Source organism: Hypomesus transpacificus, chromosome 21, assembly GCF_021917145.1.
Source record: "Hypomesus transpacificus isolate Combined female chromosome 21, fHypTra1, whole genome shotgun sequence".
Lineage (NCBI taxonomy): Eukaryota > Metazoa > Chordata > Actinopteri > Osmeriformes > Osmeridae > Hypomesus > Hypomesus transpacificus.
The window spans coordinates 5,842,885-5,867,079 of NC_061080.1; the positions used below are offsets into that span (position 1 = coordinate 5,842,885).

At 43.2% G+C, this 24,195-nt stretch overlaps 1 protein-coding gene across 3 annotated transcripts in view; it reads left to right on the plus strand.

Moving 5' to 3' along the window:
- LOC124483503 (atlastin-2-like) overlaps positions 1-6,616 on the plus strand; it is a 33,675-nt gene extending 27,059 nt beyond the window's left edge. Inside the window, exons 10-14 of one of the 3 annotated variants that reach the window (XM_047043990.1) lie at positions 1,784-1,840; positions 2,039-2,110; positions 3,675-4,106; positions 4,570-4,584; positions 4,730-6,616. In XM_047043990.1, the coding sequence (XP_046899946.1) occupies positions 1,784-1,840; positions 2,039-2,110; positions 3,675-4,106; positions 4,570-4,584; positions 4,730-4,840 (687 nt within the window). In that variant the 3' untranslated portion in view covers positions 4,841-6,616. The other 2 variants (XM_047043991.1, XM_047043989.1) reach the window with 2 other exon arrangements.
- Positions 6,617-24,195: the final 17,579 nt, after the last annotated feature.

Below are 24,195 nucleotides of genomic sequence, written 5' to 3' on the forward strand. Positions count from 1 at the left end.
GTTCCCGGAAAAGAACACCAGCTTTTCTCCTTCTATGGTATGCTCATTCATATTTAGATGAGCTGCGCGCTGATTGGTTGGTTTTCAATGAGTGAAGCTGCGGAGCAAAAACGCAACACGGCCAACAGCACTCACTGATGCATCGAAGGTGGAGACTTAAAATAAAAACGTTCAAATAAATCTATTGTGTCTACACAACACTGGTTTCAACAGATTGTCTAGATATCATTTGAAATGATAACAGAACGTTGTTGAAGCAAACTGGATTGACTTAGGTGGGTAGAACGTTACAGCTTAGCAACGAAACTATCGTGATTCAACTCTGCTTCAGTTCTCCATCAGCTCTCTCAGCTCTAGATATCTTGCTGGAAAATAACCTGACAAAGATGTGGACAAACATGCATTGTGAATTGTAGATTTACATGTAACACGTGTTATTTATTTGAATAAAAGTCAGGAACATGAAATAACGCGTTAGCCCCATTGCCAATAAACTAAATCATCACACATTCACCCATGCTCGTTAGAAAGCTTTACATGCCTACAGTCTAGGGCCGCGTTTCCCAGATTCGTTAAGAAGCTCTTAACGCTAAGCGCTTCTTAGGAGCGTTCTAAGATTGCTCTAGAACGCTCTTACAACGCTCCGCTTAACGAATCTGGGAAACGCGGCCTAGGTGTTTTCACTATCTAGCTGGTCTTGCATTCCTTGAAAATCAGCGTTAATAAAAATCAGATGAGCTACAGTGTAGCTAACATTGACTCGACGGGCATGGCTGATTTTTGTCCATACCGTAGCTCTAGCATAGAAGATCCCTGTGCAGTTCGACCCTCAATTACACATTTGCTCGAACCATTTCACCAAGGATGGTTTTGAAAACCTGGGACAATGTAAAGCAGGATTTCCTTTGAAGCTGTTGCTGAGAAGAGGGGCGTTCCAACCTTAGTTATGTTCATCACAAGCTGTAGGAGGATTTTGTCGGTACAGTTATTAGCAATGGTAACGTATCCTGTATCTAGCACCTGCCTTTCTCCAGTTCTTTCAAATAGATCATCTAGACAAGATGGACTATTGCAAACGCCACGCAGACTTTTCAGCAACAGCGGCTTAGCTGTTAGCTTAGCTGACTGTCCTCTGAAATGGTTTGAGCAAATGTGTAATTGAGGGTGGAACTGCACAGATCTTCTCATATAAACAAACATGACAAAGCCCATTGAGTGTTTGGTTCCTTAGGAAGACTCTGAAAAGTGTCAGCATTCCCTGTACAGTCTGGAACACTGCATTTTTTCCCGTAGTCCATTTTCAATATGCTAGAAAAACGTTCTTCTTTGTAATTCTGTGGAAGTACATAGAGCAGCGCGCAGCAAATTTTCGGCGTGACAAAGGTACAGACCAGAGCCAAAAAAGGTGGAGCCCCGTTGGGACGTCACAGCGGGTGCATTTTTCAAGAACTACTGTTTCACAGCTACGTTTTTTTATTGTGAGATTTACATAGGAAAGAGGTGTCAATCGACTTTCAGATTCACTGTATGTCCATTTTATTCACTGAACTGTCGTTATTCAACTGTTACAGGTAAATTCGGTTCTGCAATCAATCGCCCCTTTAATAATCTTTCCCTAAAAAATTTTTTGCAGCTATGATCCAACCACAGATTAAGTAGTCATTTTCCATTCATTATTTTTTTTCTGTAAAAGATTTTAGACGGTTGCTTATTCATTTAAATGTTTTTGTACAACTTTTTTTTTTAACTTACGATTAACTATTGGATTGTTTCTCTGGATTAGGCATACATGAAAATATACCAAGGTGAGGAGCTGCCTCATCCCAGATCAATGTTGCAGGTAATGAACAAGAAATATATAATCAAACAACCATTAACATTTCGGTGTTAAAACGGACAGGATTTGGCGTATTATCACGTTAACTCAAATCCTGTTCTGAGAACCCTTTGGCAGTGTGATTGTTAAAGAATGTGACTCATTCTACCTGGCGAAAAGGCCACAGCCATCATGATGCATCTATTTTCTTGCCGTAACTAGGCAACAGCCGAAGCCAACAACCTAGCAGCTGTAGCTGGAGCAAAGGACATCTACAACAAAGGAATGGAACAGGTAATTGTACAATTTACTTCAGCAGTTTTTTTAAAACCATATATATATATATTTTTTTTTTAACCTTAGGATTTGTAAGCAGGCAAAGAAGTATTTAACACTTTTTGGCCTCAAATGTTTTCACCACGATTAGAGAGATTCAATCGTCAGTGTTCATTTAGAAAGTAATTAATCATTGTGTTCATGGTCATTCGGTGGTGAAACTGTCAAGGGGAATGTGAAAGTGGCAGTGTGACAGCCTTGTGTAACCCCTCAAACCTTGAACTTGTACACTGACAGTCTAATACAAGAGTGTATGGCTGCAGCCTCCCGCCTCATGCCCTCCCGTCTCATGCCCTCCCGTCTCATGCTTCAACTTTTCAAAATAAAAGCTTGTCTGGTCCGCTATTTCTCCTTTCTACTTTGGTGTACGTGTTTTTTTTTAGCTAGACTACAAACTAAAAATCCATTCACAACGACGGTTGAGGTTAGGATTAGTTTAAGGCCAGGAGTCGTAGCAGAGGTTAAGGTTAGGCACAACCACGACGGTTGGGGGACAATGATGGTCGGTACAGCACACCGTGCATTTTGGCATCTGCGGTGTGTTCTTTTTTTTAAAGACACTGATGTGTACCTTAAGGAAAATCACAAAAAGAAACCATCAAAGTCTGCAACCATAAATTGCTCTAGGTAACGTTAGCTAATATTCGCTAACAAATGTCAGCATAAAACGCTGATGCAGTCATTGCAGGTTTCATTAAATATACGTTAACATCAGGGAAAACATCCAGAAATCAGCAAACTATATGGATAAAAAAAGTAAAATTCTAAGTTTTTCAATTGCAACAAATGTGCTCACGAATTTACTTTTAACTCCATCCGTACAATAATTTGCGATTTGGTATTTTTGACCCTGTGCATTTACCATTGGACAGCTTGGGCATGAGACGGCAGGGCATGAGACGGCAGGGCATGAGACGGGAGGGCATGAGACGGGAGGGCATGAGACGGGAGGGCATGAGACGGGAGGGCATGAGACGGGAGGGCATGAGACGGCCATACCCGTCTCGTCTAATAGGAGGGATACAGAAATGGCTCCCCCTAGTGCTGTAACATTGTACCATAAATCTATGTATGGGATTGAGATTGAAGTGGATTTGATTTCTGTAAAAACATATTGTCACAATAAACAGCAAGAGTTTGAATTTACTTGTTCATTGCTTTATCAAGAATAGTCTTTAGACCAAAGAAAATGTTAAAGAGATGTTTTTCGTACCTACTGTGTTGCTGGAATATCTCAATTTGGACTGTTCTCTGGTAAGCATCAAGGTGACAATGCAGCTGCATCCAAAACTCCCTAAAGAGATGCAGCCCAGTGTTTTTGGATTAACAATGTTATTTCACTGCTGTGGGAGACCATAAAACCATCAGTCCCTTTGTAACCTTTACAAATGTATAAGGCGTAGGGTCCAAGTGCTTAGAGTTCACTTGATTTTTTAGAGGAAGCCTTTGTAATCAAGTGTTTGAGCGTATACTAGTATCCCCACACTAACTCAAAACTAACCCTACCTCCACCCTCCGGCAGGTGTGCGGCGGAGACAAGCCTTACATGTCTCCAACTGAGCTGGAGCGTCGCCACGACGACCTATGGCAGAGGTCTGTGCGGCACTTCTGTTCGGTGAAGAAGATGGGTGGCGAGGAGTTCTGCCGACGCTACCAGGAGCAGCTGGAGGGCACGCTCGATGAGGCCTATGCCAACTTCACCAAGCACAACGACGGCAAGAACATCTTCTATGCGGCACGCACGCCCGCCACGCTGTTCGCCGTCATGTTTGCCATGTACGTGGCATCGTTCGTCACCGGCTTTGTGGGCGTCAGCTCGGTGGCGACCCTGTGCAACCTGGTGATGGGCATGGCTCTGGCGGCGCTGTGTGTCTGGGCCTACGCCAAGTACTCTGGGGAGTTCCGCGAGGTGGGCAGCATAATCGACCAGGTGGCCGAGACCTTGTGGGAGCAGGTGGGTCTAGTCGGTTTGGAATGCAGCGTGTGTTCGGAGAAGGACATCTACATGTGTCACTTAAAAAAAAATAATAATAATCTCCACTTCCATGTCTATTTGAGAATCTGCTTTTCATTTGATGTCACCAAATAAGATGATAGGTTTATCTTCCTTTCCTCACAATGGGGATGTTCCGTGCCCTTTTCTTTATTTATTTTTACTGGTGATTATCTGCTCCTGCATCTCTCCCAGTCTACGTACACTGTTCTGTTTAGAGCACTTGCTCGCATTCACACCTTGTTTCAGTTCACTTGATTTGTTTCCTCCTCTCTGTGACCATAAGTGATTCACCAACCTGCTCTTCAGATCACATTCCATACCATAGAGGTTTACCCATTGACTCCAAACCCCTTTCAACTTCTGTGTGATTTTTCCTCCTCTAATGTATACCACACGCTCTCTCCCCTTTCTGCTTGCGCAGAGGACTCCCCGAAAGGTGAGCCAGCCATCTGGGAAAACACAGGATGACTTGTAGCTTGGCTATTCATTTGTGTGTGTGTATTTGTGTAAACAAAACGGTGTTTAAATCTCCCTCCTAACATAACGCCACCCCCCCCCATCCCTCCCCTCCCTTCTTCCAGGTGTTTTCCAAACTCTTTGAGGTGGCAAGAAGTCGAGTCACACTGGGCGCCTTGATACCAGCCCAGAGAACGAGGCTGGCCTCCAACAACAATGTCAAGAAGAAAAACTAGCTGCGCCTACTGTCCCGCTCAATTTCAGATTCAAATTTTTAGGACTATAATAATATATTATAAATATTTCTCTCCCCAAATCCCCCCCGTAGATCATGGTTCCCATGCCATGCTGGTCTAGATTAAAAAAAAAAAATATATATATATATATATATATATATAATTGTATACTTGTTCACAGCAAATGTAGAATACAGGTTGGCACTTGTTTTTTATTTTTAAATTGTTTAAATTCCATTTTCTGGGGATGGTTTGGGTGGGATTTAGGGTTGTAGAATAGAGCGGGGAGGGGATGTCAATATTGTTGTACTTTAAACTGTTCTATCACAGGTGGTGCGTCTGTCGTCAAATGAGTGGTCTTGACATCCATTTCTGTTGGCTGAGTAAACTTGATTGTGAATGAATGTTCCCATTTAACTCCTTTCTGTACTTGTTTTGTTGTTGCCCGCTGTCTACTCAAGTGTTTTTTCCCCTTTCCCCTCCTTGTCTGACGCCTTCCTTTCTCTTTCCTTCCTCTGTGTTCCTCACGCGGCTGTTTCTCTCCAGGTGAAGCCTCTAAACTATCAGTACATGGAGGATCACATTAGACTGACTGTGTTCAACTCCTTGAAAGCTTGCCTGGGCGAGCAGGTGCCGCAGCACACAGTTAAAGACTTAACTGAGCGGCCATGGTGTGGCGCCCGTAGTACCAAAGTTTACAGCTTTACCCCATGTTGTGTAATTGGTCTTATCCCCTGGCCCACTCTTAAACAGTGGTGCCCAATGATGGGAAGGCATTGTGAGCAGACCCCAACTACTTCCTCTCTGATTGGACTGCTGATTGGATACGTGTGCGTGTGTCCCGTTAGACTATGGAAAGGTGTCCTCAATGGTTTTGCTGTCGTTTTAGTGTTTTGTCTGGGTTAGGCCACTTTTTCTAATATAACTATTTAAATATTTTTGCTGTTGAATGTTTTTCTCTGACCAGCTTTTTTTTTTTTTTCTTTGCTTCTATTTCTCTTGAGTAAATGAAAATCAATGTTAGAATCAGTTGGCGCCACATTATACGCTTTGTTCTGTTGATATTTTCCACCACTACATAGACCTACCCACAGAAGTAAACACTACTCTTAAACCGCATCCCCATCCACAATGTTGCTGAATTCGAAATCGACCCTTTACCGTCTAGATCAGAGACCTCTGAACTGGCTTTAGCAATGGCATCAATCTCGCCCTCTTATTGGTTAGGATAGTTTAGCAACTTGCCGTTCTTAACCTCAAACAGACGTGGGTCTGATTGGGTAATGTCGATTCTCGGGGGTCCATTTCAGAATTTGGCATTCGTCACTCAACCAGCTGCTTTTAAGGTCAATCATTGTGTATATTGCCGTTAAATTTGAGAATTATCATGTTCGTTTTTTTTCTTTAATTATTCCATCCAGATCATTACCACCAATGTGTGCTGTTTTGTACAGTTTAGTTTTCTAAAACTCATCATGGGGCAAGTGTATTAAATATACATATATAAATAAATTTTTCTATACCTTTTTTGTAGCTGGAAGAACAATGGTTTCATGGTAGGCCACTGTGCAGTTTACTGTATGTAAAGGAATGCTTTTGTGATTTGTGTACATGTCCAATAAAATCATTTTTATATATATTTGTAATCTACATTGAGCACTGCAATTCCACCCCTGCTGGCAAAGAATGTTTATCTTATTTTGTCTTTTGTTGCATTTTAAAGTTATTTTCGTTAATTTATTTTTCAATACAAGATTAAAACAATCTCCAACAATACCGGAAGTGTGTTATTTTGTCTCCAAATTTAGATGGTTCAATTTCTGGGAAAAGTAAATGCTTGTGGCTGCTTCTACTAGGGACGTTTATTCAACTACATCACCTCCAAACCTATTTCAATTCATATAAAATTATATATATATATATTATGTTTTTTTTGCTAAATATAGATATATAGATATAAAGCCAAATATATATATAGCAAATATATAAAGCAAAAAAGTTATCTACTGTAAAAATTACTATATATATATATAGTAATTTATATATATATATATTACAAGAGGGGTACACGTAAACATAAATACATACTACCACATATTACATAAACGGAACGTACAAAACATACATGTATACATACAAATGTCCATAATGTTCAAAAACTTGTCAACTGAGCATGCAATATACATTTGAGGATTCTTATTTAACGATCATTTTGCTACCTACATGGCTCAAAATGGTTGTAAAGATGCTTGTTTTGATCCCTTTTTTTCTTCAAGAATTATATAACCAACGTGATATATACATAGCCGGCGAGCTTGATAAGAAAACCCTGACCACACTGTCAAATCATGAAGTTATAGACATCTTTAAAGTGTGAAAAAAAAAATGTAGCTGATCATTTCAGATTTATTTAGGACAGATCAGTGAAGATGGACATGGATTTAAACCCTGCAGTAAGGCCTCAGATTACATGATAGACACACCACGCCCCAAAAATTACATTACAAATATACATTTTAATTTTAAATGAAGGGGGCCCGAGTAGCCCACCAGATAAGCTTGTGCACCATGTAGGCTAAAGGTTGATTTATACTTCTGCGTCTCCGTTAACGGACAGACGCAAGGAGTCGGACGGATTGGTTGAATTTATACTACTCCGACATCTCTGCGTGCTGAAAGCAATTCACCGCCAGAACAGTAGATGGCGCTGCACTGCGATGCTAGCTAGGTTATCGAAAAGTCGGAGCAAATTTACAAATGAACCGTTTCATCAATAAAATAAGCACATTTTCAGCAACTACACTTCTCATTTGTCGTTACATTTTAATTCAGATGCTGATTTCATGTACTGTTTAGCTGAAATATGAATTGTAAAAACTTACAACAATGGCGGTCAAATGATTCTGTTCTCTTGTTGGTCACGGCAACCCTGCCCCCACCCCTGACGCAAGCGGTTCTAAATACGGACCAATCACAGTCAAGGGGTATCCGTAAAATGACAGACGGATAGTCAGGAAAATCAGGAGGTGCACGCAGAGCTCTCCGAGGGGCTCGGAGAGCTCCCACAGAGAAGAGAGCTCCCGTCAAGAAACGCCCACAGAGAGGGCGTTTCTTGACGGAGACGGCGTTCCCCATGTGCATAAAAACGCAGAAGTACAAACCGTGCGTGTCCACTACAGCGGAGGGGGCGGCGGATTCCAATTCATTTTCAATGAAACCAGGTGTTGACGCTCGTGTAGGGCATTGTGGGAGCGTACGCGAGCGTCAAAGCCCGGTTTAATTGAAAATGGATTGGAAGCTGACGCTCCGCGCCGCTCCGTTCCACTGTAGTGGACACGCACGGTAAGGCCCCAAAATGGTGGTGTTGGCTAAAATCCGAGTAGCATGAACCAGAGCCGGACACCCGGAGAGATGCAGTTTCAGGACCGCAGTTTAAGGACCACATTTTCAGGACCGCAGTTTCAGGACCGCAGTTCTAGGACCCTCATTTTATCTCACACTAGTGCCACCTAGCTAATTGGATAAACATGGACCGGAACAAGATCATTTATATTTTCCTGCAGTAGTAAATATTGTAGGGTTACGGCGTAGAACAAGATGGACGAGAATCAGAGTGTAAGTAGCTATTGTGAATCGCATATGGTTAGCGTTATGTATAAAACAATTCTGGTGTCTTAAATTGGACTATAAAGGTAGTAGCTAGCGTTAATTAGTTAACTTCAACTTTGCTGTCTAAATAATTTCGGAGTGGTTTTCAACGTCAAACAAACTAGCACTAGCTAGCTACACACAATAACGGGTTATCTTTTAAAACGAACTGTAAACGTACAACCATCAAGGCAGAGGACAACACTGCCACCTAATGGATGGCATTGTCGAAAGGGGGGGGGGATCAAAAAGCTATTTGTGTGTGGATCGCAAAAGACCGAAAAGAATGTCTCAAAAATACGTCATTGGAAGAAGGATTGCACGCGTGTATTGGGCGATCCACAAATTCAACACTTCACACGCGAATTGCAGATTTACAAATGACAAACTATGAGAAATGCACACACACATGTATGTATGAAGTATTTTAAGAAATTACAAACGATATATTTACGAATGAAAATCTATATGTACAAATCATAGCACATTTATGTAAATGCCAACTTACAAATCACGAGTAAGAATTTTGTTTTTTTGTGGATCGCAAAACACATTTGTAAATCGTGAAAAAAAAAAATTGTGGATCGCAAAACACATTTGTAAATCGTGAAACATTTGTGGATCATGGTACTTGCATTTACGAATACTTTTGAGGCATATCTCTCTCCATATTACCCTAGGTATTAAAAATGCGTCCGGCAGGGATTCCAAAATTGTCAGAGATTTTGCCTCGTTGGATATTCGTGATTCTGTGGGTCTTTCACCAACTAATACGCCCTTACAAGTTCAGGAAAGGGTATCTCCCTTACGTTCCACCTTCTTGCGCGAACTCTGACTGTAAAGAAAACTGTCATTTTGATCAGATAGTGCGGCATGCAATACACGACCAGCACCCCACCCCCCCCGCCGACGCGACGCGAAGTGTCCTCTTTTTCACAAACTCAAATCGGGTCACCCTAGTAATACCAGCATAGCATAATGGTGAGGCTAGATCAGAGCTGCGAACTCTCACGGTTTTGCCGTGTGACACACGCATTTCAACCATTTCTCACGCTCTCACGCCACACCTTGTATAGCCTATCTCACGCTGAAAAGGCAACGCCAAACAAGTAGCCAACGTAAAGTTGTAAACATTAACAGAAGAAGCACAGGTGAACGGTGTGAAGCAACATTGACGCGCAAACAGACGTGTAGTTGCCTTGTCTCTCCCTCCACTCCATGGGGGGGGGGGGGGGGGGGCTGGTGAAGCTTGCAAGCTCGCCCCTCGCACCAAATCTCACGCCAAGGTTTTTGAAAAAGTTGGTAGCCCTGCTAGGTGCCTTATCGACCTAGCTATACACATAATAGCAGAGCGGAGCGGAGACCCCTCCTTGAGTCACCACCTTACCGCGGTGGAGGGGTTTGCGTGTCCTAGTGATCCTGGAAGCTATGTTGTCGGGGGCTTCATGCCCCTGGTAGGGTCACCCAAGGCAAACAGGTTCCAGGTGAAAGACCAGACAAAGCGTGGCTCAAAAAACCAACCATGAAGAAATACAACAATGGTTCTCAGTTGCCCCTGCCCGGAAGCGGGTCACCGGGGCCCCCCCCTGGAGCCAGGCCCGGGGGTGGGGCTCGATGGCGAGCGCCTGGTGGCCGGGCCTTTTCCCATGGGGCCCGGTCGGGCACAGCCCGAAGAGACAACGTGGGACCCTCTTCCAGTGGGCTTACCATCCACAGGAGGGGTCATGGGGGTCGGGTGCAGTGTGAGACGGGCGGCGGCCGAAGGCGGGGGCCTTGGCGGTCCGATCCTCGGCTGCAAAAGCTAGCTTTAGGGACGTGGAACGTCGCCTCGCTGGCGGGAAAGGAGCCTGAGCTGGTGCGCGAGGTAGAGAGTTTCCGGCTAGATATAGTCGGCCTCGCCTCGACGCACAGCGTGGGCTCCGGAACCAGTCTCCTTGAGAGGGGCTGGACTCTCTTCCACTCTGGAGTTGCCCTTGGTGAGAGGCGTCGAGCTGGGGTGGGAATACTGGTTTCCCCTCGGTTCGGCGCCTGTACATTGGGGTTCACCCCGGTGGACGAGAGGGTAGCCTCCCTCCGCCTTCGGGTGGGGGGACGGGTCCTCACTGTCGTTTGTGCTTATGCACCAAACGGCAGCTCAGAGTACCCACCCTTTTTGGAGTCTCTGGGGGGGGTGCTGGAAAGCGCTCCTCCTGGGGATTCCCTCGTCCTCCTGGGGGACTTCAATGCTCATGTGGGCAATGACAGTGAGACCTGGAGGGGCGTGATTGGGAGGAACGGCCCCCCCGATCTGAACCCGAGTGGTGTTTTGTTGTTGGACTTCTGTGCTAGACACGGTTTGTCCATAACGAACACCATGTTCAAGCATAAGGGTGTCCATATGTGCACCTGGCACCAGGACACCCGAGGTCTCAGTTCGATGATCGACTTTGTAGTCGTGTCATCGGACTTGGGGCCGCATGTCTTGGACACTCGGGTGAGGAGAGGGGCGGAGCTGTCAACTGATCACCACCTCGTGGTGAGTTGGCTTCGATGGTGGGGGAGGACGCCGGTCAGGCCTGGCAGGCCCAAACGTAATGTGAGGGTCTGCTGGGAACGTCTGGCGGAACCCTCTGTCAGAAGGAGCTTCAACTCCCACCTCCGGGAGAGCTTCGATCATGTCTCGGGGGGGGCCGGGGACATTGAGTCCGAATGGGCCATGTTCCGGGCCTCCATTGTTGAAGCGGCTGACCGGAGCTGCGGCCGCAGGGCGGTCGGTGCATGTCGCGGCGGTAACCCTCGGACCCGGTGGTGGACTCCGGAGGTGAGGGATGCCGTCAAGCTGAAGAAGGAGGCCTATCGGACTTTATTGGCTGGTAGGACTCCAGAGGCAGCTGATGTGTACCGGCAGGCCAAGCGGAACGCGGCTTTGGCGGTCGCGGAGGCAAAAACCCGGGCATGGGAGGAGTTCGGCGAGGCCATGGAGAATGACTTCCGAACGGCTTCAAAAAGGTTCTGGACCGCCATCCGGCGGCTCAGGAGGGGGAAGCAGTGCTCTGTCAACACTGTATACGGTGGGGATGGTGCGCTGCTGACCTCGACGGGGGACGTCCTGGATCGGTGGAAGGAATACTTCGAAGACCTCCTTAATTCCACCAACACGCTTTCCGACGTGGAGGCAGAGTCTGGGGACATCGGGGGGGGCCCTTCTATCTCTGGGGCTGAGGTCGCCGAGGTGGTTGAAAAGCTCCGCGGTGGCAGGGCCCCTGGGGTGGATGAGGTCCGCCCGGAGTTCCTTAAGGCTCTGGATGTTGTAGGGCTGTCTTGGTTGACACGACTCTGCAACATCGCGTGGACATCGGGGACAGTGCCTCTGGACTGGCAGACCGGGGTGGTGGTTCCCCTTTTTAAAAAGGGGGACCGGAGGGTGTGCTCCAACTTTAGGGGGATCACACTCCTCAGCCTCCCTGGGAAAGTCTATTCAGGGGTCCTGGAGAGGAGGGTCCGTCGGATTGTCGAACCTCGGATTCAGGAGGAGCAATGTGGTTTTCGTCCTGGCCGTGGAACAGTGGACCAGCTTTATACCCTCCGCGGAGTCCTGGAGGGTACATGGGAGTTCGCCCAACCAGTCTACACATGTTTTGTGGATTTGGAAAAGGCGTTCGACCGTGTCCCTCGGGGGCTCATGTGGGGGGTGCTCCGAGAGTACGGGGTACCGGATTTCCTGATCGGGGCTGTCCGGTCCCTGTACGACCGGTGCCAGAGTTTGGTCCGCATTGCCGGTAGTAAGTCGAACTTGTTTCCGGTGAGGGTTGGACTCCGCCAGGGCTGCCCTATGTCACCGATTCTGTTCATTACCTATATGGACAGAATTTCTAGGCGCAGCCAGGGTGTTGAGGGGGTCCGGTTTGGTGACCTCAGGATCGGGTCGCTGCTTTTTGCGGATGATGTGGTCCTGTTGGCTTCATCGGGCCGTGACCTTCAGCTCTCACTGGAGCGGTTCGCAACCGAATGTGAAGCGGCTGGGATGCGAATCAGCACCTCCAAATCTGAGGCCATGGTAATCGACCGGAAAAGGGTGGAGTGCCATCTCCGGGTCGGGGAGGAGATCCTGAACCAAGCGGAGGAGTTCAAGTATCTCGGGGTCTTGTTCACGAGTGAGGGAAGAATGGAGCGCGAGGTCGACAGGCGGATCGGTGCGGCGTCCGCAGTGATGCGGGCTCTGCATCGGTCCGTCGTGGTGAAGAAGGAGCTGAGTCGAAAGGCGAAGCTCTCTATTTACCAGTCGATCTACGTTCCTACCCTCACCTATGGTCACGAACTATGGGTAGTGACCGAAAGAACGAGATCGCGAATACAAGCGGCCGAAATGAACTTTCTCCGTAGGGTGTCCGGGCTCTCCCTTAGAGATAGGGTGAGAAGCTCGGTCATCCGGGAGGGGCTCAGAGTAGAACCGCTGCTCCTCCGCGTCGAGAGGAGCCAGCTGAGGTGGCTCGGGCATCTGATTAGGATGCCTCCTGGACGCCTCCCTGGTGAGGTGTTCCGGGCACGTCCCACTGGGAAGAGGCCCCGGGGAAGACCCAGGACACGCTGGAGGGACTATGTCTCTCAGCTGGCCTGGGAACGCCTTGGGGTCCCCCAGGAAGAGCTGGCGGAAGTGGCCGGGGGGAGGGAAGTCTGGGCCTCCCTGCTTAGGTCGCTGCCCCCGCGACCCGATCCCCGGACAAGCGGCAGATGACGACGACGACGACGTAGCGGTGGCAGTGATTGTCTTCTTTGTTAGGCGTAGCAACGGTTGCTAGCTGTGTTAGCTAACATTACCTGGCACTAATCACCCCCCACTACCTGTACATCTTGCAAACGAAGAGTGCTCGATAAGTCTCAAACTATTTAAGACTTCAATATTTATGTTCTGTAGAGCACTTGTCCGCCCAAGTACCTCTACAAAATCTACTATGTGTGCCAAACAATATACCCTGACAAGCCATGCTGATCAATTTGATCTATAAGGCCAGCATGCGGTCTCTGACACGGCTAATGTCTTCCATTATCTACCGAATCTATGTGTCCCTATCTGCTTCGATCTTGTGTGCAGCTGCGTTGGTGTGAAGATAACCACTTCCCTCTCGTTTGCATGTGAGATCGGAAATAAATACAGCACAGAAATAAATGTGGTGTGGAAATAAATGTGGTGTGCAAATGTATGTGGAAATAAATGTGTTGTGTAAAAGTCTCAAAAAATGTATTAATGTGGCATCAGGAAATAAAGGTCCCATTAAATAAATAAATGTTGTCTTTACAAAAACTGAGTTTATTTCAGAGCCATATTTATTTATGTATGTATTTATCTATTTATTTACCTATTTATTTAATTATTTTGGACTAACTTGGCGTTCCATACTAACCAACAGCTAACTCTCCTGTCGGTGAGGTTGCGCAAGGGCACATGTAAATCGCCTGATCACTGTCTCTCAGGACTACATACAATACTGTGCATAAATCTTGTGCACCCAAGATTTTTTACACAAATAATGTCTTATACTGTATTTCTTCAATAAAATGCTACAGCTTTTCTTGAATTACATGTTTTGATGAGAGCGGTGTGTACACGAAGGCAGCTTTTATTTTAATATTTCATTCGTCATTAATAACAACACAGGAATTGCGCAAAGCAGTATATTAATTAGTAGGCGACATCTCTGGTGTCTCGTCGGTGAGGAGGCAGATGAGGATACTTATAGTGATGCAGAAAGTTTTGTACCGTACCTATTTGTAGTAAAAATCCATTAGAATTAAACTAAATCTAAATTTAATGTTGCTAAATTTGTTCGTTTAAGTGTATCAGATTTGAATGCAACATTTAATCAAAGAAATATATGTAATATATACTTTTTTTTATTTGTGCAGCAGTATAAAAGTGCAATTTTGCTAAACCTTTTGTTAATTTTTTTTTTTCATTATTTCTTAAAGCATTTTTTTTTTTACTTTTTTTTAATTTTTATTGTGCCTAAGACTTTTGCACAGTACTGTATTTACTAGCGCTCAACACATTTATTTATTTTACATTTTTGATTTACCTCACGCGGGCCGGATTGGGACAGCGTGTGGGCTGGACAGTGCTCAGGTCTGCCATAACTGATTCTCTGGGGCTCAGGTCGTCATTTCAATCACACAGCATGGAGCAGTGTAGGCCTAGGAATATCAGGACCACAGCCAATCAAAGGCTATATGATCCAACCATGAGTGTGAGTTCCGTCAAAGAAGAAACATAGGCTACGCTTCGTCCTGGAGAGGCAGCGGATGTGAGGAGGTTAGGTGCACCGGTGCGACCTAGGAAAATGTTTAGTCGCACTGGTTCAAATTTTGGTCGCACTCTAGAGTCCTGGTATTTATCTAGGTGTGTTATAGTGTATTTTAATAATTGTGGTATTTATAAATGCTTTATATTATGTTTTCCTGGTCAGTTGTAAACATTAACATATTTCAAATGTTTGTAATTTTTCTATCATTTACATCTATACACTTACACAGATATATATTTCTAGGACTGCTGTTCCATAACTTGACCACTATAACTGGCAATTTTCCTAGAGCCTGTACTGGTTTGTTTAGGCAACGTTCAAATAGCCTGTACTTGCATGTTTTGGCTATGTTCCTACAGCCTGTAATAGTATGTTTCTATAGCCTACACAAGCATGTTTTGGCTATGTTCCTATTTCCTTATGTCTCAGTGGTTGTAAACATCTACCTGTTTATTGTTTTATTACTTGGCTCTGATCAGTGATTTTTTATTTCTTCTCAAGTCTTACAATCAAACTTTTAAATGTACACGTGACACCTACTGTACATGTAGCAGCCACTGCAGACTTGTGTGCACCATCACTGATGAACTGTAAATTAGAGTATTTATGCCAAAATATACTTTTATAATTATATATATTTGTTCTTTTTGTACAGGAATATTGCTCAACAAATAGATCCTGGGAGATGGACTGAGAAGACTGGGCAAAAACTACAAAAACATAACTATTGCCCGTACTCTTGACTTCATATAGAAGTCATCATGTGACGGAGAACACAGCAGCTGTTAGACTTATCTGTCATGTTTCAAATTTTTTAATTATTTTAGGGCTTGCCACACCAGACTGTGGAAATGACTGCAGGATATTCATGCTTATGGTAAGTTTACAGTTGTCTTGGAAAGTATATGCAGGCTTCTGTTAACATTGTGAATAAAATGCTTTGTTTTCCATCTTCGTTGTTCCAGTATACCCTTTCCATTGTGACAAACGATGGGTTTAAATTCCTGGAGGTTAATTTATTTAAAAAAATAACCCCCCCCCACAAAATTAAAAAAAATAAAAATATAAAAGCATACATATTGCAACATACGATACTATCAAATTACTCTTGAAGAAAAAGGATACATTAATAACTGAATTCATCTCATGCTTCTCTTCCATCTCATGCTTCTCTTCATGCCCTTGCGCTGACTGAGACATGGATCCGCCTAGAGAACACTGCAACTCCAGCTACAATGTCACTAAACCCACCTTTCCTACCCTCTCACCCTCCACGACTGACCCAACTAAATGTCTAAACTCTTTCTCTCCCCTGTCCGAGGCAGAGATCTCTGACCTCATTCTCTCTCATCGCCCCACCTCCTGTCCCCTTGATCCTATCCCCTTCCCCTCTCTTTCAAACCATCTCCCCCTCCATCATAACTTTTCTTCTCAATGTCCTAAACTCCTCTCTTACCTCCGGCACCTTTCCCTCTGCCTTCAAACAGGCCAGAGTTACCCCTCTACTCAAAAAACCCTCCCTTAACCCTGCCATCCTCCAGAACTACAGACCGGTATCACTACCCTTCTTCTCAAAAACAATTGAATGTGCTGTATCTAACCAACTGTCTTACTTTCTCTCTCAGAACAACCTGCTTGACCCCAACCAATCAGGCTTCGAGACTGGCCACTCCACAGAGACTGCCCTTCTTTTAGTCACCACTGCCCTCCAGTCTGCCAGAGCGGCTTCCAGGTCATCCGTCATCATTCTGCTGGACCTTTCTGCAGCGTTTGAAACGGTTAACCACCAGATCCTGCTCTCCAGACTTTCTGAGATGGGCATCACTGGCACTGCACTCCAGTGGATCTCATCCTACCTGTCGGGAAGATCCTACCAGGTCTCCTGGGGAGGCAAACTGTCAGGCCAGCTCTCCACTGGTGTCCCACAGGGCTTCGTCCTTGGCCCCCTCCTCTTCTCTCTGTACACCACCTCACTTGGACCAATCATCACCTCCCATGGCTTCTCCTACCACTGCTACGCTGACGACACACAGCTGTACCTGTCGTTCCCCCCGACTGATCCGGGGATCTCAGCTAGGATCGAGGCCTGCCTCACAGACATCTCCGCCTGGATGACCGAGCACCACCTCCAGCTGAACCTCGCCAAAACAGAAACGGTGACCCCTTCATCCTCTGCCAGGAACCTTGGGGTTACCATGGATGACGAGCTCTCCCTCACGGCCCACATTGCCGCAGTCTCCCGGTCTTGTAGATTCACCCTCTACAACATCTGGAAGATCAGGAGATACATGTCTGAGCACTCCACCCAGCTGCTAGTCCAAGCACTGGTCCTCTCCAAGTTGGAGTACTGCAACTCGCTGCTCGCTGGTCTTCCAGCATGTGTAACCCGCCCTCTTTCAGAGGATTCAGAACGCAGCGGCCCGCCTGGTCTACAATCTACCCAGACGCTCCCATGTTACCCCGCTCCTCATCTCTCTCCACTGGCTACCCATCAACGCCCGTATCATATTCAAGACCCTGGTACTGACCTTCCGAGCAGTGAACGGGACTGCACCCGACTACATCAAGTCTCTCCTGCAACCTTACACCCCCACCCGTCACCTATGGTCTTCTTCAGACAACCGCCTGGTGGTCCCACCGCTCAAGACTGCCCGGTCCCAACACAAGATCTTCTCCTGCCTGGCCCCCCAATGGTGGAACCAGCTCCCCACCTCCATCAGGGACACTGACTTGTCTCCCCACCTTCAAGAAAAGGCTCAAGACGCACTTGTTCCGGGAGTACAACGGCACTTAGGAATGCTTGGCTGGATCTGACGTTAGTTTTCTCCAGGATCACAATGGCTCTTTTTGAGTGACTTGTTGCTCTTGTAGGTTAGTTATAACGAAGTTAAGTCTTGTACTCGCTGTGAAATATTTTGCTGTTGATTGTTCTTCTACAGGTACAGTCCTGCACTTTTTGTGGTTCATGTTGTTTTAATTTGTAACTTGTATAACTGCATGCTCTTATGGGTCTTCCCTTTTGGCACTTGTTTAGTTTTTTCACAATGTATGCTTCATGTTTGGCTGCTTGCAATGTTTGGGACTACCTCGTTGTTATGATCAGTGACCTATGCTCTTTTGTAAAGCTCTCTCTTGGAAGTCGCTTTGGATAAAAGCGTCTGTTAAATGCATAAATGTAAATGTAAATTCTCATAGTCATTGTCAAATTTATTTCAGATTGACATGCCTTCGATTCGGAAGTGGTGGTGTCTTTTACTAATGGAGCGTTTTGAAATGGGCATGACAGCCTTAAACATTGTGTTTATTAATTCCAATAACACTTTGAAGGTCACTTTTAGATTATCTAAAATCTCAGTCAAATATCAGCAGCATGTCAGAACATCTGTTGACTACATAATGTCAACCATCTACAGATAAACAACCAGTAGACTATCACTAAAAGTACTCTACATGGCAGATTCACTGATGTCAATTGTGCAACAGTGCCTTAGCTTTTTCCGTTGCAATAATTTCTATTAATCATATTAATTTTTGAAAGGTATGGCCAGAGGTTTGCCTTCTGGACTGATGAGGCCAGACGTTTGCTCCAGGGACAACACCCCCACACTGGACCCTATGCAGTTTGCATACCGGTCCAACAGGTCTACTGACGATGCCATCGCTCTGACTATGCATACCGCTCTCTCCCACCTGGACAAGGGGAATACATATGTGAGGATGCTGTTCATTGACTTCAGCTCTGCATTCAACACCATCATCCCCTCCAGGCTGGTCTCCAAGCTTGTGGACCTTGGACTAAGCACCTCCCTCTGCAAGTGGATCTTCCACTTCCTGACGGGGAGGCCACAGGTGGTGAGAATCGGTGACCGCACCTCATCTGTACTGATTACCAACACAGGCACCCCCCAGGGCTGTGTGCTCAGCCCTTTCCTGTTCTCCATGTTCACCCACGACTGTGCGGCAACGCACACCAATTGTGCGTTATTGTTATCTGTAATTTAGGAAGTTTTAGTGTTAGTGTTTTAGTGTTGAGCTTGAACAACTTGACCCAGTGTACAGGGTGGCGAGACCGAGTGGCATCACTGAGGATCGTCCACTACACATGCAAGCTGTCACTGACCGCACTGCAGAGGAAAAGAGACTAGTGGACTTCATCATACAGTCCAAGGGAGCTGAGCAGCATTTGGTGGTACTTTGACAATGGTCACTTCTTTTTTTCTCATCAAAGGAACATCAACAGATGTATCATTTCACTATGCGGCTCATTTATTGTCTCTCTTTAATGTATGTATTTAATGTTACCAACTTCACAATCTGGGGTTTGAAGGATCAGGACAAGTCAAATATCCATTAAGTTTTTTTATATGAGTTTTTCTTGCTTCTGTCTCTCATTGAAGGATGAAATTGTATGGAGGATATGAAGGGGTGATGGAGGTCGATATTGAGGGGGTATTATAAAATAAACAATGTATATCTTGAATCTGCCCTGAGAGTCGTCCTTGTGTCTTGCCTCTCTAACATTACACATTTGTGGTTGAGTGACTGCAAAAGCCATAGCAAATAGAATAGAATATAACTTAACTTTTCCAGGACTTTGTGGTGTCAGACACATACAAAATGTAGTATGCACACAGGCATGTGCAGTATTTACAGGTATATGAAAGATGACATGGTCAGTGGATCAGATGTCAATGTTGGTCAATGTTTTAATTCATGTCAAATACAAAACCGTCCAAACCAAAGGAAGCATCCTCATGCAGCCCATCTATCCACCATAGAGGTTCACCACCAGCAGCAGAAGAGAAGGAATTGGTGGATCCTCCGCAGCCCCATCCATCCCACATCACACAAAGAAAACGTTTGCGATGACATGAAATAAAATTAAGTATAACAGATTACAGTTTAACTTATATTTCCTCAGATAACTTTATGTATAATAGAGCATATAATCAAATAATGAAATGAATCACAGAATATGTACATTGTACATATACGTATAAATAAGTATTTTGACTGGAGAAGACAGAACCCTGTGTGTGTGTAATACAATTATCTGCTGTATGAATCAAGGATTTACTTATGTTTAGTAGTTGTATTCCCAACAGATGTGGTTACATTCTGTTAAAGGCACTAGATATTCCACAAACACAAGCCTAGCATGTGCTTTCAGTTTTTCCAGATGGGAGTGTACATGATGCAGCAATGTAAGGGCAGCATCATCTAGACTTCTACTCTTCATGTAGGCAAACTGGAGTTAATCTGCCGGTTCTGGACTGTCTCTTGTAGTTGCAAAACTATCAGACATTCAAAACTCTTCATCACCACTGATGTAATAATAATAATAATAAAAATAATAATAATAGTCGGTTTATTTCAGACAAACAACTTAGTTTCTAGAGTTTAGCTAACAAACAAAAGCATATTTACATCTGTCGAAAACAGGTGTAGGCTGAAGCTCATGCTTATAATGCCTACCCTTTATGAATACATCTCATATCTTAAAAATAAATAAAATAATTATTGTCTTACATCATTATGTTGACAATCAGATCTGGACAGCATTAAAAAAAAACATTAATATTCTTATGCAATTAGAGTTGCACAGTCCAAATACAACAAAAGCAGCTTGTTCATCTATCACTCTAAGTTGTTTTATATAATTTCATTGCATTATTTTTAAATAGTTGCTTTAACTTACTAAAGGTCCCACATATTTTTAGTTCCGCATGACAGCTGTTCCATAAATTTACACCTTTAACGGAAATACAATGGTATTTAGCATTGGTCCTCACTTTGTTCTTTTTAAATATACAAGATCCCCTTAAGTCATGTTGGCATTCTCTTTCTGTGAACAACCCTTGGATACTTTCTGGCAACTGATGTTTTTTTCCTTTGTACATGATTTGTAATGTTTTTAGTTCTACTAATTCTTTAAATTGTATCGCCTTTAATTCCATAAAAAGGGAGTTTGTTGGCTCCCTATAGGTGGTTTTCTTTACTATTCGTATGGCTTTTTTTGAAGGTGTTTGTTTTATATGTGTTGCCCCATACTTCCACACAATAAGTAATGTATGGTAGCACAAGGGAACAATACAAAGTGTATAATTACTTTTCATTTAGGAAATCTTTAACCTTGTACAATATTGCAATGTTGTTCTTAGTATAAGATATGTGGGGCTTCCAATTTAAGTTACTATCTATAATTACTCCAAGAAATTTAATAGCTGACACCCTCTCTACTTCAACTTCATTAATCATGAATTTACCTATTGTATTGGATGCACGATTACCAAATACAATGAATTTAGTTTTACTTATATTTAATGTTAGTCTATTCGAATCAAACCAATTTTTTAGTATTACCATCTCTTTTTCCATAGTATCCAAAAGTTGTTTCAGATTGTCACCAGAACAAAATAAGTTTGTATCATCGGCAAATAATATTAATTTTTATGTTTGGAAACCTTACATATATCATTAATATACAACAGAAAAAGCAAAGGGCCCAGCACAGAACCTTGGGGAACCCCACATGTTACCTGCACCAATTGTGACTTGCTATTATCTATTTGGATATATTGTTGCCTTTTATCCAAGTAATTACTTATCCAAGAGTAAGCTACCCCTCTTACACCATAATGTTTCAATTTTTCAAGTAAGATGTCATGATCAACAGTGTCAAATGCTTTTTTTAAATAAAAAAATACCCCATCTGTATTTTGTTTATTTTCTATTGCGTTAGATATGTTTTCTACAAATTCTATTAATATGTTGTATTTTATAACAAAATCATTTAATCTTATATAAAATTATTTTTCCAATATTTTTGAAAACTGCGAAAGCATTTTCATTTCATTAGGAAATAAACCTTTTTTAAGAGACAAGTTGCATATGTGTACCAGGGGTTTCTCAATACATTCGATAATTTGTTTTACCACAGACATATCCAAATCATTCCAGTCAGTTGACCTCTTATTTTTAAATAATTTAACAATATCAATTATTTGTTTTCCATCTGTTCCTCTTATAAACATCGACTGCTTATTTGCACTACCCATTTCCCTTTCCGGTCTACTTTTCCTATCAATTTCTACAATCTCCCCAGCCAGACTGGGACCAACATTGACAAAATAATCATTAAATTCGTTAGCGATTTGCTGCTTATCCCTTATAATTATACTATTCTCTGTCATAAAATGGGTTGGGCTTCCTGTCCTTCCAACATTATTTCTTACTATTTTATTTAATATTTTCCATGTTTTTGCTAAATTATTTCTATTATAATTCAATGTTTTACTATAATACTCTCTCTTACTATTTCTAATAATATTAGTCAGTTTGTTTTTATGTAATTTATATGCTTGCTCTGCTACCTTAGTTTTAATAAAGAGCTTATATAATGCATTTTTCCTTTTGCATGATTTTTGGATTCCCTTTGTTAACCACGGTTTTTCAGCAAATTTCTGTTTCCCCATTTTCTTTACTAAAGGACAGTTTTTGTCATAAGAAGTTGCTAATATGGATATACATTTATCCTACGCTTCATCTACATCTTCAACATAAACTTCCTTCCAGTCTTGTTTTATAAGATCTTCTTTGAAATAGTTAATTGCACCGTTGGTTTTATGTCTTATTAATTGAACTTGTATGTCTTTATTGGTCTGCTTACAGAATGGTATGGTTGCAAAAACCGGCCGATGGTCACTTACATCATTAATTAGAAGTCCACTTGTAATTTTTTTATCAATAACATTGGTAAATATATTGTCTATTAAGTTGCACTATGTGTAGTGATTCTACTTGGACGTATGATGGCAGGGTATAAGCTCATACTATACATTGCATTAATAAATTCTGTTATTGTATTATGGTAAAGTGGGTTCAATAGATCTATATTAAAATCTCCACAAACAAAGGCCATTTTCTTATTGTTTATACTGTCATACAACCCCACTAATGCTTCTGTAAACGTTTCAATACAAGAACCCGGAGTTCTATACACACAGTTTATAATATTTTTTGCTCTCTCTATCTCGATTTCTACAGTAACACACTCCATAACTTGTAAGAGCTACAAGTCGGAAGTCATTGGGAAGTCTGGGTCTGCTCTTCTTTGGAACAAGGCAGATGGCAGAGGTCTTCCACAGAGCTGGAACTGTGTGTTCCTCCAAGGACCAGTTGAACAGTTCACAGAAGACAGGGCCAGTTGTTTGTAGCAGGTCTCCAGGAGCTTGTTATTACTGATGTTATCAGGACATAATGCTTTGTTATGTCATGTATGTCATGACTTTGGCACTTTGGTGAAGTTAAGCCCATCAAAGCAACTCTAGAACAAGTTCAGAGTATCTGCAAATGTGCCCCAATTCTTAAAGCTCATGTTGCAGGGTGTACATTGGTTCTCTGTAGTCCCAGAAAACGTTTTAAAGCCACTCCAGCCATCACACCTGTCCACATTGATATATTTTCCACCTTTTCTTTAGGCTATTTTATCTTCCTTAATTAGCTTTCTCCATTTTATCAAACTATTCTGAATCTTGACACCTATGAAATATGTACATTTGTTTCTCATTTTATGTGATTTTAATTTCTTTAATCATCCAGTGTTTATTATTCGAACATATTTTCAAACATTATAGCTTTCTATATAATTGTCATATCAAACATCATCACATATGCCAGGGATTTCCTTGTTTTTTGCCTCGCAAACCATTTTCTTGTGATCTAGTGACGCTGCCTTTTGTCATCCAATTAGGTAGGTGGCGCTGTCAGATAAAACGAGGGTCCTAGAACTGCAGTCCTGAATCTGCAGCTCTCCAGTTCTCCGGCTCTGCAGGTTCATACTATTGTAAAATCTTGGCTCAGCCGGGTTTGAATCTGTTTGTGGGCGGACCCTGCATGCAAGGACCTCCCCTTCATGCTTTCTGTCATACTGTCAAATAAAACATAAAGATGCTGAAAAAACATCTTTAAAGTACTTTTTTTAAAGATACATTTTAAGTTTGCAGATTATTTTTTATTTATTTGGAACACATCAATGAAGATGGAGAGATTTGAACACCACTCTTACCATGTAAATTGAGGGAGGCCTCAATTTACATAGTACTTACACTTAAAGATCCTGTAAAGTGGAATTGAAAATGAGTTTTTCACACCACAGAAGAATGTGTTGTTAGCGACCCATCCAAATTCAATTGAAAAGAAAAAAAACACTGACAAATATGTTAAATTAGGCTTTGAAATCGTGAGAAAAGCAGCAGTCTTCTCTGCTTGAGACTGGGGGGGCATGTCGCCTGAAGGCGCTGAATCTCCGCCCCCTCGAATTTATAGAATTTAGCAACAATTCAACTAACTATATCAATTGCAGATATCAGAACAGACCAATCTGCAGTCTATGTGTTTAATGTATGAACTACTTTGTCTTTGCATCAT